Here is a 15,655-nt window from a genome sequence, read left to right as displayed (position 1 = left end):
TACTGGAAACTTTATTAACTAGTAACTTCATCAGTCATGACAGAAGCTAATATTTCTGTGCTAACATCGTTTAAACAGTAACAGCTTTACTACAATATAAGCTAACGTTTACACCGTAACTTTAAGCTAGCACCATAAAGACGGTAAAACACGTAATAATATCTACAAATGCATCTTAAAGCTGTTATATTAGCACTCGGTGTATTACTAACATAACCACATTAACATTATTGACACTCGCTGACTTTTAATAGTCATTTTATAAATGCCGTCCGTTTAAATGGTCTTACCTGTAACACTGCTGTATCCACCGGATTCCAGCCAGAGTGGATTCTGGAGTCTTCCCACGCTCCTGTTAGTGATCCTCCATCTGGATGGATGATAACAACCTTCTGAACAATCTAGCAGGTGGAGATGGCCCATATCTATGGGACTGATTTCTGCTAATAACGCCCCTTGTATGGACTGATAACAGCCGAAGCGGGTGAATAAAGTCACCCAGTTGCTAGCCGTGCCATTACCCAGCATACACCTCTCCCTCCATAAATACAATAAATGATACAAAAGTAATGGCCTATAATTAATTTATCTGCTGTTTCTCAGGTAGTTGTTTACATTATATAATATATTGTGTTCAGTACACGTCACTACAATGTGATTTCGGAAATATATAAATATACGGACAACAGGCTCTTCCGCGGCAATCTCTTGTCGTCAATAAACAACGTTTAGGGAGCAGCATAGTATTCAATAGGAGGACCCTGCACGTCAATTCTCGACGCCAGGGGGGTACCCTGCGCGTCGATAAGTGAAGCAGAGGGAGCCTGACCATGCGTCACACATTTGACGAGTTGGGAGTGAGAACGTGTTGTTGAATCAGACTACTTTTGACAATTATCCACCTCACATCATAACTGACTGAGGTGCCTCTTCTTATTAATATTATGTCACTATTAATGTTATTATTGTTTTGTTTTTCCTTTTTTATAACAGCAATAGTATATTACAATACACTACTTTACTACTAATATACAATAGTTTATTATTTTATATTTCATTATGTATCCATCAAAGGCCGATGTGACCTGCAGTTTCACACCTTCCCAAGCTGGAGACATTTGCTTTTCCACACTCTTTCCCTGGCTGAACAATGACACAGCCTTAATATACCTTATGCATTTCTCTATTTTATTTAATATGTTTTGTGTGAATTATCTGCTTTCATTTATTCTATTCGTTCAGCTTGGTTGTCTTCCCAATTTTGTTTCATTTGTTAGTACCAATTTACAGGTTGTTATCTTTCCTATTATTAGTTTGAATACATAAGCTCTAATTTAATTTAACCCTTTGTTTATTCCACTATGCATTCCTCTTGTATTTATGTGTATTCAGTTGGGTCTGTATCCAGCCCTTTTTAAACTTTGATCTCTAATCTTTTACTTGATGAGGGATTACTATGTTCTTCCTGATATGGGTGAATGTATAGTGGGACGTTTTGTTTTCTTAGGCTTTCTCCATCTACAAGCACTAATTTGTCCGGCGCCTGGACATTTTTTTTCCAACCACTGCTCGTCAGCAGTGAGTTTTGGTGGGCTGATTACCCATTGTTACAACACAACTGCAGAGCTTTCTCTGGTATGAGACTCAGGAGTGGTTGCTGACACGGCCTCCAACTCCGAGCTACTCGCTGAGCGGTGTCAGTTTTACGGGACGGAGCCCAACCTACTTCTCCTTTGTCACCAGTACTTCAGCGTCTTACAGCAAATAAAATAACAATAACAACTGGAAGCAACTCAGCAGCGATTGTGCTGTAAAATTAGTTTACTTCCAACAGACAGAAAATGACATACACAAAACACATATATTCACTCTTGTTTCTTTACGCGCGCGGGTCCTTGCGGCGGACCAGGCCAGTTTTAACTTTTTCAAGTTAAGTTTTAGACATCTTAAATCCTTACAGCGGATTACCCTCTTTGTGCACCCGTGCAGTGGGTCAGCCTAATGCGCTATTAATCCTTGCGGGGGATAAGACCTATGCGCTTCTCTTTTGTGCACCCGTGCAGTGGGTCAGCCTAATGCGCTATTAATCCTTGCGGCGGATAAGACCTATGCGCTTTTTTTTAAAACAAAGAGTTTGTTTCTCACCTCTCCAAAGGATCTGTAGTTAGGACGGAGATCTCCTCACTGCACCCCAGCGCCGTGGACCGTTCTAAATCACCCTGGCCTAGACCCGAATTCACATTCTAGGGCTCTCACCTCTACCTAGAGAGGGCTGTCGACAGACTTCAGGGTCGGCTTCTCACGGCGTCAGGATGCACTGAGGGTCTCTGGTTAGGAGTCACAGCCAATCAGCTGTTATTTCCCATCCAGCTCGAAGGACCAAGAAATATGTCAAAGGAAAAAAACCTTAGAGAAGCAAGAAACACAAACTCAATTTATGGCATGTACATGGGCGAGGCTTACTGCGTGGCAAGACACAGGCAAGTCGCGCAGAGCCTCAGTCCGTTCTTTATTTTATAGCAGAGAATAGATTACACAGCATCTCTAGGTGGAGCATACGTAATAGAAAAACATCTCTAGATATGGTTATCGCATGAGTGGCCGTTATCCATAAGACAAGAGGAACTAGTATCTTTTGTCATATCAGCTTCAGGTTGGAACTGTCTCTGCCTGAGAATGTGTTACTTTGTAACTTCCTCACGCATGCTTCTGTTCCTTAATCTGTAGGTTGCAGGCACATCATGTTCTCACAAGAAATTATAGTTAAGCAAAATAAAAGTTATCAAAGTAAGTAAATGTAAAAATCTCTTAACAACACCTATTAACGTTCGTTTGAAACGATTATCAACATTAACAGACTGAACTGGACTTAATAACAGGAGTGCATATAATTTTATTAAATTATTCTGGTGAGTATCAGCTGCGCAGGGTATGTAAATCGGCCCATCCAGCTGCGGTGCTGGTCCGACGCCACTCGTGCCAAAAATCCGGACAAGTGTCACTTGATCAAGGAGCAAATCTTCATCCGATGAGATCAGCTGACTTTGCGTGTGCGTACGCTGTGCACAGCGGTGTGTACTCTGTGTGTTAACAAGAAAAACGCATATAAGAAAGTGGTGAGCAAAAGCAGGGTAGTGACAGAACTGATGCACATTATTGATATTTGAAGCATGTGTACCTGCACATTAACACACGGGTACTGTGGAATATATTTTTTACTCACCTAAAGCGCTCGTGCTCTCGTCCACTCCCCCCCAAAAAAATAGCAGCTGTGCGGTGTCTGTGACATCAGTGCTCGGATCGCATGCGATGGAGTAAAAACCAAAAGCACAGCTTTATCAGACAGTTGCAGTTTAATGTTGGCTGACGAGTCTTCAATGCGTCGCACAACTGTATTTCTGGACATGCTGATGTTGTTGAAGTCCTGCACTTTTTCCGGGCACATTATTTCGGTGACTTTAACGAGGCCGTGTTTTATGAGGTCTCCATCTGAAAAAGGCTCGCCATGTCTTGCGATGAGTTGGGCGACCTCATAGCTGCTATTGGAGCCTTTTCCTGGACCTTTTGAGAACGAGAAAAATACTGTTGCTGAACCCGCAGGAGAGCTACCTTTTGCTTTAATATCTGCTCTCGCTCAGCACCAGTGTAGGATGCCTGATGAAAGAATAAAGTTACGTTGAAACCAATCACACCATTGTTTTTCTTGTGACATTACCAATAAGTTTGATGTGTCACATGGCCCTCTTCCTATTGAAAAAACAAAAGTTGTATCCAAGATGGCCGACTTCTAAATGGCCACCATGGTCACCACCCATCTTGAGGAGTTTGTCCCCCTCACATATACTAATGTGCCACAAACAGGACTTTAATATCACCAACCATTCCCAATTTATTATGGTGTATCCATATAAATGGCCCACCCTGTATTTATAAAATTACTTGCGGGCCAATTAAAAATGGACCCGCGGGCCGGAGTTTGGACACCCCTGGTTTAGGCCATTCTGTTATAGATTAGCTGGTGTTATTTCATGACCCAATTTGGTCCAAGCTTTAACTGCCGGGTAAACAGACGGCCTCATATCTTACTCTTGAATACTTTGGCATACAGAGGAGTTCATGATTGACTCTGACTGGAAGGTGCCCGGATCCTGTAGCTGGAAAACAAGCCCAAATTATGACCACTGGGCTTGACAATTGTCATGAGGTGGTTGTGTTAAAGTGCTATGTTTAACTTTTGCAAAATGCGGAGCTGTTGTCTTTCTGAAGGACAATGGTCAGGTCGTCTTGTGACATTTGGATTAATAAACCAAAGCTAAAAAAACTTTATGACTCAGTAATAAATAGCATCAAAACTACCTTGAATGTATTCATTACCTGTTTGTGTGGATTGTGTCCTGTGGACGTTTCAGCATCTGTGTCTGGTACATGAAGTGAGCAAAGTCTGCGTTGTCCTTCTGGTCAGAGAAATTCAAACATTCCAGAAAGAGAGGATCACTTATGTTTGAACTATTTCGACTATTCCTTCCACAGTGTGTCTTTTATCCTGTTTTCCTTCTCTCACACCAACCGGTCACAGCAGATGGCCCCGCCCCTCCCTGAGCCTGGTTCTGTCGGAGGTTTCTTCCTGTTAAAAGGGAGTTTTTCCTTCCCACTGTCGCCAAAGTGCTTGCTCATAAAGGGTCATATGATTGTTGGCTTTGTCTCTGTATGTATTATTGTAGGGTCTACCTTACAATATAAAGCGCCTTGAGGTGACTGTTGTTGTGATTTGGCGCTGTATAAATAAAATTGAATTGAATTGAAATGATGTTGATCATGTGGCTTTTTATTAATAACGTGTTAATCTAAACAATACAAACATGCAATCATCATTGTACAGAAGCAGATATTTGAAGTGCTTACTACTTTTTACTGAATCACTGGAAAAATAAAAACATTATTGTCTCGCTGACAACTCAGTTCCTTTGGTCTCATTTTTATGAAGTCAGGTGATTACAATCCTGGATTTGAGCTTTACAGCAGCTCTGTCATGAAATTCTTCAGCTGTATCGGTCGTTAAAAAGATGAGACACAGGTATTGTCAAATTTCTCTTCAGCAGGTTTATTGATTTCATCCTCCTTGTTTGGCTGACCAACACTGTCTGTTCCTCCCATGACCTAAGGAAGGAAAAGTACAAGGCAGAATTGAGCACCTGTCTTCAGTCTGTTGCTTTTGATACCTTTGCCCTTCAGCACGTACCCCGTCTTTGACACGTTTGAACAGGTGATAAGAAAGAGTGTCTTCTTTCATTAGCATAAGCCTCGGGTCCACCGTCTCCCTCAATCCCCCTGAAATGATGAGTGGAAGAACAAAAACAAAATGTTGTTATGAAACAATAAGAAAATGAGATCACAGTTCCAATGGCAAAATCTTTTCTTTTTTTCTTACCTGTCAAGAGACTGATGATTATCCCAACAATAATAGCTGTTAAACCTCCAATGACAACGAAATAAAGGTAGGATGGAGAGTGCCACTGAACCACATGTCTGGTGGTGAGAGAGATTAGTTTTTTCTCATATGCCCTTTATATATACTAAGAGAAAGCTTGGTCATTCCATCTCACCAGGCAATATTATATTAATTGATCTAACACAGACTGAACCACACTTACATGTCATCAGTATTCTGTCCTGGGGTTGCGATATAAAGGCTTGGTTCTGTTGGCAGTGGGGTAGTCCAATTGAGACTTCCACCAGAAGAAAAGTTACAACCCTCAGTGCTCAGCGAGAGAGGTCGGGTCATCTCAGGAGGAGAAGGGGATATTATTTCTCCAATGGTCACAGACACAGCCGCAGCCAACCCTGCTACGAGGCCCCATAGACCTCCCTGTGGACAAATATAAGGAGCTTCATGAAATATATATTACATAGTTCAACAATCAAAAATGTTTGTCAGAGGCAAGTGTCACTCAGCGTTCAGACTCATTTTTCAATATTATTTTCAGTTTGACAGCAGAACTGTGTAAGAGAAAACTGATGATTTCTGAGTTTATTTATACAGTTCCAAATCACAACAAAACTTGGTTGGAGGCACTTTATATTGTAAGGTAAAGACCGTACAATCCAGAGAGATGGATTATAACTAGATGATGAATAATAACTAATGATTTGATACAAAGTGGTGTGTAACCACAGAGAGTGGAAAAAGGTGAGTGAAGAAGAAACGCTCAACAGGCAAGCCCCCATCAACGCCGTGTAACCAAGAGAGGGCTCAGCACCTGATCCAATCCTAACAATAAGCTCAATAAGCTCAATTTCAACAAATTATAAAATCCTGCAAGTTGGTTCCACTGAACAGGGTCAATTGATGGGGTTTTACACCTATGCAGTAAAAACAAACACACAAACAAAAAAATCCAAAAATCTAAAGATTGTAGTTGGTGTTTAAAGTTATTTGGTAATTGTTATTTTTTTTCATGCCGTTAACATTTTTTAAACATCGAACATTAATTAGGGTGACTTTTTATACTGTAAATACTGTATAAGAAAAAAATGCTCCCTGCACTATGTTATACAATGAAAGGTTGATGCAATACAGTTGATACGATGATACAAATGTCGATTCTTTCATGCTACCAAGGGCTGATTTTGGCCACATTTTGAGATCCCTGGAGGTAGAAATTTTCAAATGAAAATACTAAAATGGGAATGGACTTACTTTGGAGTTGACAAATGGACAGAGGACACCCAAACTGAACAGACCAAGTAAAGGACCTCCACAGACCCCACCAATGATGGACACTGCCTGTTTGAAGAGACCTGCAGCTCAAAAAACACTTTAAAAATGGTCGTATTTACTGAGGTGAAAAATGTACTTATTTGTGTAACTAACATGCTTCCTAATAAAACAACAACAACATTCCTGGATTTGTTTGCCTGAAAACATTGACAGCTCTGCATTAACAGATCCCTCTACCTGCATCATATGTCCCATGAGTGATGCCAGTCCAGCCATGGCAACACATACAATTCCAAAAAATAAACCTGCAAAACAGTCACATCACAAAATGACATCTTTATTGACTACCAGCCGCATCCACAAAGCAGAGATTAGTTTAATCTAACATAACATGCAGCTTACAGTGGGGCAAAAAAAAGTATTTAGTCCGCCACCAATTTTGCAAGTTCTCCCACTTAAAAATATGAGAGAGGTCTGTAATTTTCATCATAGCTATACCTCAACTATGAGAGACAAAATGAGAAAAAAATCCAGATTTTCTGATTTTTAAAGAATTTATTTGCAAATTATGGTGGAAAATAAGCATTTGCTCAACAACAAAAGTTCATCTCAATACTTTGTTATATACTCTTTGTTGGCAATGACAGGGGTCAAACGTTTTCTGTAAATCTTCACAAGGTTTTCTCATTTTGTCTCTCATAGTTGAGGTATAGCTATGGTGAAAATTACAGGCCTCTTTTGCACAATTGGTGGCTGACTAAATACTCTTTTTCCCCACTGTATATTATAAACAAACAACAGATAACTCATTATTTACTCAGCCCTTTGGAGATTAAGAGAAGCTTTTTCTCAGATAGTTTAATGCGTGGTTTGATCAGGTCCTCCATGGTCACTGCAGCCATTGCGTTGATTGAAGTAGAAACTGTGCTGAACATGAAGAAATGAACCATGGTTACTTTGGAGTAACTGACATTACTGAGACTTTAAATGTGGCACAGCTTTAAATGTGACATGCATCAGTGGGACCAGATGAATAAAAATATAACAACTTATGTTGTATGAACCTCAGAGAGGCACTATATACTGCAGCAAAAAATAGTCCTGGAAGGCCTTGGTGATCTGCCAAGATATCCATCACCAAATAAGGCAACAGCTGTAAAGGAAAGAAAAGATTTTTATTGAAAGATCACAAAAATAACTTGAATAAAAACAGTGGCACTGTTGGTACATCCTGTGGTTTCTTTGTTTATGTGTACCTGATCAGGTGAAGAAACCTGTCCAGCTTTCCATGGGTCACAGTTCTTATAGAACGAGTAAAGGCACAGCCCTGAAATCACTGATGATGTCAGGGTGCAAGCTAGGCCTAACACGTTGATGAACAGAGCTCTGAAAACACACAACACGAAAAAGTCAAATATGCATACAAAAATCAGTGTAGCACAGCAAACGAGATTATATTTGGTATCACTGTATGCTGATGATGTCATCATTTATCTTAGCTATCTTTTCCAAGTTTATGATAAGAACGTCATTTGCCAGCAAACCCCACCAATGTAGTTACTTTGGATGAATCAGAATTTACATAGATGTAGAAATAGACGTGTCATATTTCGTTGTTTTCTTAAATTATTACTATGAGGAACCTGTAATAATTTGTACCTATACATTGTATTTGCGAGAATTCTGCATTAAAACAGTTCAATGGTTATCACTGTTGCCTCACCGCAACAAGAATCTTGGTTTAAGCTTGCTGGTCATCTGTGCCCTGCCTGATTAGTTTCTGTTTTCAACACTAAATAGGCAGGAATGAATAAATTCCTTTGAATCACTCACAGTCTGGCATGTTTAATGGTCTTGCAGGAGTTGTATCTCTGAACTTGAGGTTGGTAGGTCCCATAAACTGCACTCCAACCAAAAGTCCCTCCGATGACTAGTGTCCAAAAAGTGTGTCTTCTCAGAGGGTTTATGTCAAAGCTGGGATTACACAATAAAAGCATGATATTAGTATAACACACACACACACACACACACACACACACACACACACACACACACACACACACACACACACACACACACACATACTCACTCCACAAAGTTAATTCTTCCTCCTTCTTGGGCATCTGACAAGATAGTGGAGATTCCTCCTTTTAAGATCACACATTTGATTATAACAGACATGTAGCCTGCAAACATTATTCCGATCTAGAAGAAAAATCAGAGATTTGTTTGGTTGGCAGATCTGTATTCTGTAACTATGTTGACAGATTTTGGATCCAGTTATAAAATTCTTGCTAATTTAGATGAATACTGCAAAGACTCAAGACATGAGTCAAAAGTGGTTGTGCCGTTGATAAAATTAGACTGAAACCTGATTGCAATTTAATTCAGTTTTACTTATATAGCATATGGCATATATTTATATAGTTCCAAGTCACAACAAAAGTTGCTTGAAGGCACATTACACTGTAAGGTAGAGACCCTACAATAATACAGAGAAAACACAAGAAATCAAATGACAGGGTGAAGAAAAAACTCTTTCAACATGAAAAAACCTCCAGCAGAACCAGGCTCAGGGAGGGGCAGCCATCTACCACAACTGTTTGGGGGGCATGTTGTGTGAGCATGTTGTTGTGTACTTTTTTCATTTTATTTTATCCAGAACCCTACCTGAACAACATCTGTCCACACCACAGCTTTCAGGCCACCCTGTAACAAACACCACAAAACATGACAAATCTCTGTGAAAATGGTTAGGAAGCTGTATGTATCAACAGAATCCATAATTTGGAAATATGTGACCGTATTCTGTAGTAGAACATTTTCAGTAAGCGCTGTCAATAAATACAGTTTATTACTGCATTCAAATGAATTCAATTTCATCTATATGGGGCCAAATAACAACAGGACAGCACAAAAGAAGCTATGGAAAAGAGCCAGAGATTAATAACAACTAATGCATCCACAGATAACTGTATACCTCTGTTTAATCTGCAGTGGAGCAAAGTAAAAATTTGTCCTGTGATCTGAAGAGTCACATTTTTTTTGTGGAGACTGTTGAAAAGCTGAAGTCCTAGATCACCCATGAATGAGAAAACATTGTGCTCTGTAAACTACAGCAACTGGTTTCTAAGCTTTCAAATGTTTGCAGACTTTTAGAAAAACACCAGGTGACGCAACACATTATGTAATGACGGTTCCAACTTTTGACCCTTAGAGATTGCATGTGAAAACATCAAATTTAAAAAAATGAGCACATACTTTTCATGCAACAAAACAAATGATTTGAATTAAATCATCCAAATGAAAACGTCAAGAAATCAGAGGTGATTTTAACTGAGAGGTATTTTGTTTTAAAGAGTAAATGGGAAGGGGACCTCGTGAATTTTAGGAAAATGTAAAAATTCTAATTTTATCTCTGCTGAATGTGAAAGTGGGGGTCTCTTAAGGTTCCTCACATAGTGATGCTCGGTGAGGTCAGATTGACAATGTGATGCACTGCAGTCTGTGTGTCATATGTAATAAATGTTTTACTAACCAGTGCACAATACAAAGTACAAACAGTGGCTGTCGAAATAATCCCACCCCACAGGTTCATACCAGTCACTGCAAAGAGAGGGGAAATGCATTAACGGGGAAAACACTCTCATACAAGATCCCTTCACGAACTTGACTGCTGGAAACTCGAGCTGACATACCTTGGTTCAAAGCCAGAGCTGGAGCATAAATTACAAGTCCAGTGTAGAGCAACTGTGGCAAAGAGTTGGACAGTCACAAAAATGTCTCTGCTGATACCAATGTAGTTTTATGTGCAGAAGTCAAAGCACTGCAAGGATTGAACCACTGGCTTCTTACTGCGTTAAAAAAGAAGATCACCATTGCCAGGAGACGGGTGGCTCTGCTGAAACGCAGCTCCAGATACTTGGCAGAGACCAGACAAAAAAGACGCATATTGATACTGATACATCAGACTTCTAGTTCCCCTCATGCTCTCCAATTCAGAGGCAAAGCAAGTACTTTGAACACTTAATGACAGGTGTAGCCCAGCCAACAGTTTAAAATATAGCTAAAATAATGCTGAAAACAAAACCACAGTTACCTCATATGTGCTGTTGATGGCCAGTCTGTAGAAAACTGGGAGAAAGACCTCGGATGTGTACACCACTGCTAATACATAGGAAATACTTAAATAGCCAAATATGGCTCCATAGCGATACACCTACGGACAGGTTGAAAAAGATTTATGGAAACACAAAATAGCAAAACAGTATCAAATAAAGAACAGCGACGCTTAACACAGGTGGTGGTGTTTCTTCACCGGGTGCTGCTGATACTGAACGCGCTTTGGAGCAAAATATGAACAGTGCTGAACTTCGGTGAGTAACACGAAAACTTTAAATTCGTTATTGATTTGTTTGAAATTGAAAGCAGTGTACTCAAAGTAAAGCTCGGTTAGCGGACTCCAGCGGTCTTCGAATGCACAGAAATTACAGTTTTACGCATTTTGTAAAATTCTAATTTAAGCTCTGAATAAATGTTTGTGCGCTGAGGAAGCTGAGTGCAGATCCAGGACAGTCCCGACACGTTACCTCGGCTGGGTTGGACAGCACAGTGACGGATGACATGTAGCTGGCAGTGAGGGACATGGAGACAGCCAGGGCATTGAGTTTTCGGCCCCCAGTTAAAAAGTCCCTGGAGGTTCCTTGTTTCCTGCTTCTCCAGGCGTAATAAAAACCAACAGCAGCAGACAGGAGCAGAACGACAGCAAACACCACATAGTCTGCTGCCACGAGCAAGTGAGCATCCCCGGACATTTTATCACAAGCCGGAGCAAAACTGAAATAAAGCTAAAGTGTTTATCGGGCCGTGCTCTGTAGATCACTGGAAAGGCGGTGTCATCACCTCCAGGTACTCTATTGAACTGTAAGATAAATTACTCCAGGCTGTGCGCGCACGCGTCTTTTCAGGTTAAGCTGACACTCCAAGTTAATGAATACAGTTTAGAATTTAGAGTGTGAACACATTCACATTAAACTTGCGTTATAACTGTATGTTATACACTGACAGCTTATTGCTTTGTGTCCTCTTTCTTGGAATGCGCTTTGTGCCGCCCCCACTAGAAAACTGTCAGAAAACCTGGATGCATGTTTAACGGACCTCTTTCTTGTGCTGTGGCTGGTGGATGTCAGACAGGGACAGGGACGTGCTCTTTGACCACTGTGCTTCACCAGTAAAAGTAATCCTATAAACTAAAGGTGCCAAACATAGGGCCCGTGGGCCAAAAGACTCTGCCCCACTGGATATCTTTAGGAAATGTGAGCAGCATAAATTTGAAATTTTAACTGTATTTTCATAAGTTTCACAGTTTTTCCTGATAAAGATGTTCACCATGACCATTCATATTATACACCAACGTAAGAGATAAACAATTAAATGACAGAAACCTTCCTCTTTTTGTTTGTTTCTCATTCTCAATAGAAATGTCAGATTTAGTTTTTGTTTTGTTTTGTTTTGTTTATTTTATAGTGAGTCCACAGTAATAACAATAAATTTTAAGTGGCTGATAAGAGTTTCATAAACTGCCTCTTCTGTTTAGTGATTAGTCGACTCCCTGGTGTTGTACCTTTCCACACGTGAAGCGGTTGTTTTAGTTTCTCACTGTGCAGGGTGTAATGCTGGATGCTGGTACAAATAACAATAAAGTTCACTCTTGCATTTCATTTGATGGTTTTTATGAGTCCCACCTTTCCCTTCCCATCTTTGTTCTGGTTGTTTAGGGTTTAATAACCCCAGCAGGTGCTAAGAATCATTCAGTCAGTTTTTATTTTTACTGTGATCCTACGACAACTGGAATGGGCTCCAGCCCAACCGTGACCCTCAGTGTATAAGTGGAAGAAATGGATGACTACGAGTCAAATTCATTTTAAATGAGCAAGTCACTTGTTAACTTAGAGAGACGTTTCCCAAATGACTCAACATTTAAGTTGGCTCAATGTTTTTGAATGCAGCCTCAATCTGTCTGCAGCAGTTCTGTCATGATTATCTGATCATTCACATGTAATGAAATCAAAGCAGGAGGAAAAAGTCTCAGCTGTACCGTGGAGCTGGCAAATGGACACAGGATACCCAACACAAACAGACCAAACATAGGACTTCCACTGACCCCACCGATGATCGTTCTTGCCTGTGAGAGACATCTGAAGTGAAACCTTAAATGCTTTATATAAACACACATGTTTAAGAAGTTCATGTGTTTGGCAGGCCACATTTAAGATTTATGCATTTTCATGTTGTGACTTGTATCAACAGATTCTCACTACCTGAGCAAGTAGTCCCATAAGTGATGGCAGGCCAGCCATAGAAACACACAACACTCCGATACCACAACCTGCAACAACATCGTGTAACAACTGACATTTTAATCATGAAGATTTATTAACTAATTCAGCTTTAACCTCAGTCACATACCAGTGCTCAATGGACAGAGTTAATCATGTACACCATGTACTGTGAACAGATCAGGTACGTACTCAGCGCTCTGGAGATCTGAAGCAATTGTCTGTCGGTCAGTGTGACATTTGGCTTGATCAGGTGTGTTGATGATTGATGAGACTGTGCTGAGTTTAATAAAAGTTATTAAAATGTCTGCAAATCATGTACTTAACATTTGACAATTATCATTTAAGTGATGGAAACAGCTGGGAAACAAGCTGCGTTAAGTAAACTATGTGGCCCAGAGGTGGGAAGTAACAAAGTACAAATACTTTGTTACTGTACTTAAGTACAACTTTCGGGTATCTGTAGTTTACCTGAGTGTATTTTTATGACTACTTTTTAATTTTACTTTCTACTAAGCTAAACTTAATGTTGTGTAATGGTTTCTGTGTGCTCTCTCTCCTGGCCTTCACTTTCTCCTTTTCTCCAACCCTTTAAAAACTGAAGTTATCAGGCTGTACAAAAATGTAAGTAAACTGGTGTTAAAACAGACAGGACTGGGTGGTGTGCAATGCTGCAGAGCTTTAAAAGTGTGTCTCTGATCTCCAAACAAGCTCCTGTATCTCGGCCGTGAATACCCTCATTAAGGAGCTAGAAGCTCCGTATTTCCTTCGAAAATATCGGGCCATGACAAAGAGATATTAAGAACCTGAAAAATAATAGCACACACTGCTAGCTCCAAGTGGTTTTCCTGGATTACAGTGCAAGCAGTGGACATGTGATAATCGGTGATTTATCAGCCTTTCGGGTTCACAAACACACCTTTTAACACCTACCGAGTCCAAAACAAAGAACAGAATTTCCAACAGCTGCTCCTTTATTAAACTCAACTAAGTGTGGTGTCGCGAATGAGAAATAACCGGGGACGGTTACTAAAATAGTGACAACGCCACCTGGGGGAGGACGTTACACCCCCAGGAAAGATTTCTCTAGCCAATGAAAGAATTGCACTGGCTACCAAAGCCCACAGACTCGTTATTTAATGGCAGAGGTGAGACAAAGGAAGTTTACAATTCAAAAGTTTATTAAGAGAAACTACTAAAACATATAACTATAAGATCAAAAGACACCTAGGGTAGCAGGGGTGAGACAGTAACATAACTAATTAAAACACTTTATTACCAACGATGATTAAAACGACATACTCCCTACCAGATATGCCAAATGCCTTCTCTCAGTAGTGCAGCACAGCTGTTTCTTATAGCCGGGTAATTGTCGGCTGGGAAGGTGTGTGTCAGTGATGCGTTTATGGACATCATGTAACATCCTAACCCAGAATCTACTTCACTACATAAGGTTGCCTCTGAAAGGGAAATGAAAACCTCATCTCTGGGTGTTGCAAAGCGATCATCACTGTCATTGATATTTTGTACCTAAGGCCACTGTTTTAATTGTGTGGATGCCCTCAAAGGGCTTCCACACTATTGAGTTCCTGTTTCTCTTTATTGTGTGGATGCCCTAAAAGGGCTTCCACACTATTGAGTTCCTGTTTCTCTTTATTCTTTATTGTGTGGATGCCCTAAAAGGGCTTCCACACTATTGAGTTCCTGTTTCTCTTTATTGTGTGGATGCCCTAAAAGGGCTTCCACACTATTGTTTTCCTGTTTCTCTTTATTGTGTGGATGCCCTCAAAGGGCTTCCACACTATTGAGTTCCTGTTTCTCTTTATTGTGTGGATGCCCTAAAGGGCTTCCACACAATTGTTTTCCTGTTTCTCTTTATTGTGTGGATGCCCTCAAAGGGCTTCCACACTATTGAGTTCCTGTTTCTCTTTATTCTTTATTCTACTTTATTCTAGTTGCTTCCATACGTTTTTTGCCGCTTAACTACTGCCTCAGTTTTCAGCCGATTTTCTCAGTTCAAACTTTAAAAAATTCTGCTCTTTCTGCTAATGTGCGCTATATCTTTTGGTAATCATAAGTTCTATACTTTTTGAGATATTGATTTTTTTATGCAATATTTTTTGCCCATTTCTGCCACATTATCAGTCTGGTCACTAGTTTTCCTTGCCCGGTTGCGCTGTGTTTTAGCTCAGTGAGATGAGCATCCGTTCTCAGACTGGGAGGCCCGGGTTCAAATCCCGCTTATGGCAACATTTCTTTCAGTTAACAGTTAAACTTTTTTTAACTCAATTTCAGCTTTTTCACCCCTTTTCAGCAAAATTTTCAGTTTTTTCACCACTTTTCAGCACAAATCCCAGCTTTTTCTGCTGTTTTCAGCAAAAACCTCTTTTCAGCAGAATTCTGAAAAGAGTTCTGCAGAACTCTTTTCAGCAGAAATTCTGCTGATTGAACTCTTTTCAGCAGAATTTTCACCTCTTTTAAGGCCAAATTCTGCTTATTCACCTCTTCTGCAAATTTTTCAGCCTTTTCACCTCTTATTAGCACAAATCTCAGCTGTTTTCAGAAAAAACACTTTTGAGCAACCAATTCTGCTGATTCA

General features: G+C 40.1%; 1 protein-coding gene and 1 pseudogene across 3 annotated transcripts; one reads left to right on the top strand and one right to left on the bottom strand.

Annotated features, from left to right (window-relative positions):
- Positions 1 to 4,804: 4,804 nt before the first annotated feature.
- On the bottom strand, positions 4,805 to 12,109 carry LOC116315870 (sodium-coupled monocarboxylate transporter 1-like). Of its 3 annotated transcripts, none has more exons than XM_031734308.2 (17): positions 11,308 to 12,109; positions 10,818 to 10,937; positions 10,595 to 10,639; positions 10,417 to 10,468; positions 10,257 to 10,324; positions 9,389 to 9,427; positions 8,808 to 8,923; positions 8,552 to 8,692; positions 7,975 to 8,104; positions 7,783 to 7,871; positions 7,536 to 7,645; positions 6,956 to 7,023; positions 6,698 to 6,784; positions 5,652 to 5,866; positions 5,429 to 5,526; positions 5,240 to 5,328; positions 4,805 to 5,157 (listed from the first exon to the last, which is right to left on the bottom strand). In XM_031734308.2, exons 1-17 carry the CDS (start codon positions 11,530 to 11,532, stop codon positions 5,056 to 5,058), a joined length of 1,794 nt encoding a protein of 597 aa, XP_031590168.2. In that variant the 5' UTR covers positions 11,533 to 12,109; the 3' UTR covers positions 4,805 to 5,055. The 3 variants fall into 3 exon arrangements, with proteins under 3 accessions (XP_031590168.2, XP_031590167.2, XP_039456897.1); XM_031734307.2 differs by having other exon boundaries at positions 10,574 to 10,639; positions 11,308 to 12,108; XM_039600963.1 differs by lacking the exons at positions 10,257 to 10,324; positions 10,417 to 10,468; positions 10,595 to 10,639; positions 10,818 to 10,937 and having other exon boundaries at positions 11,308 to 12,107.
- A 1,102-nt stretch (positions 12,110 to 13,211) lies between these two features.
- LOC120433990 lies at positions 13,212 to 13,873 on the top strand (annotated as a pseudogene).
- Positions 13,874 to 15,655: the final 1,782 nt, after the last annotated feature.

The sequence above is a fragment of the Oreochromis aureus genome, linkage group 17 (genome assembly GCF_013358895.1).
Source record: "Oreochromis aureus strain Israel breed Guangdong linkage group 17, ZZ_aureus, whole genome shotgun sequence".
Lineage (NCBI taxonomy): Eukaryota > Metazoa > Chordata > Actinopteri > Cichliformes > Cichlidae > Oreochromis > Oreochromis aureus.
Note: the sequence above shows the minus strand (reverse complement) of the source record. Positions and strands in the feature narration are given on the sequence as shown.

What these genes read in the sequence shown, in the direction of transcription:
- LOC116315870 (XM_031734307.2), bottom strand. Translation starts at nt 11,532, where the DNA reads ATGTCCGGGGATGCTCACTTGCTCGTGGCAGCAGACTATGTGGTGTTT. An exon ending in AGGTTTCTTCACCTGATCAG is followed by an intron (nt 7,872 to 7,974) that starts GTACACATAAAC and finishes TTTCCTTTACAG; the next exon opens with CTGTTGCCTTATTTGGTGAT. An exon ending in AATCATCAGTCTCTTGACAG is followed by an intron (nt 5,329 to 5,428) that starts GTAAGAAAAAAA and finishes TCATCATTTCAG; the next exon opens with GGGGATTGAGGGAGACGGTG.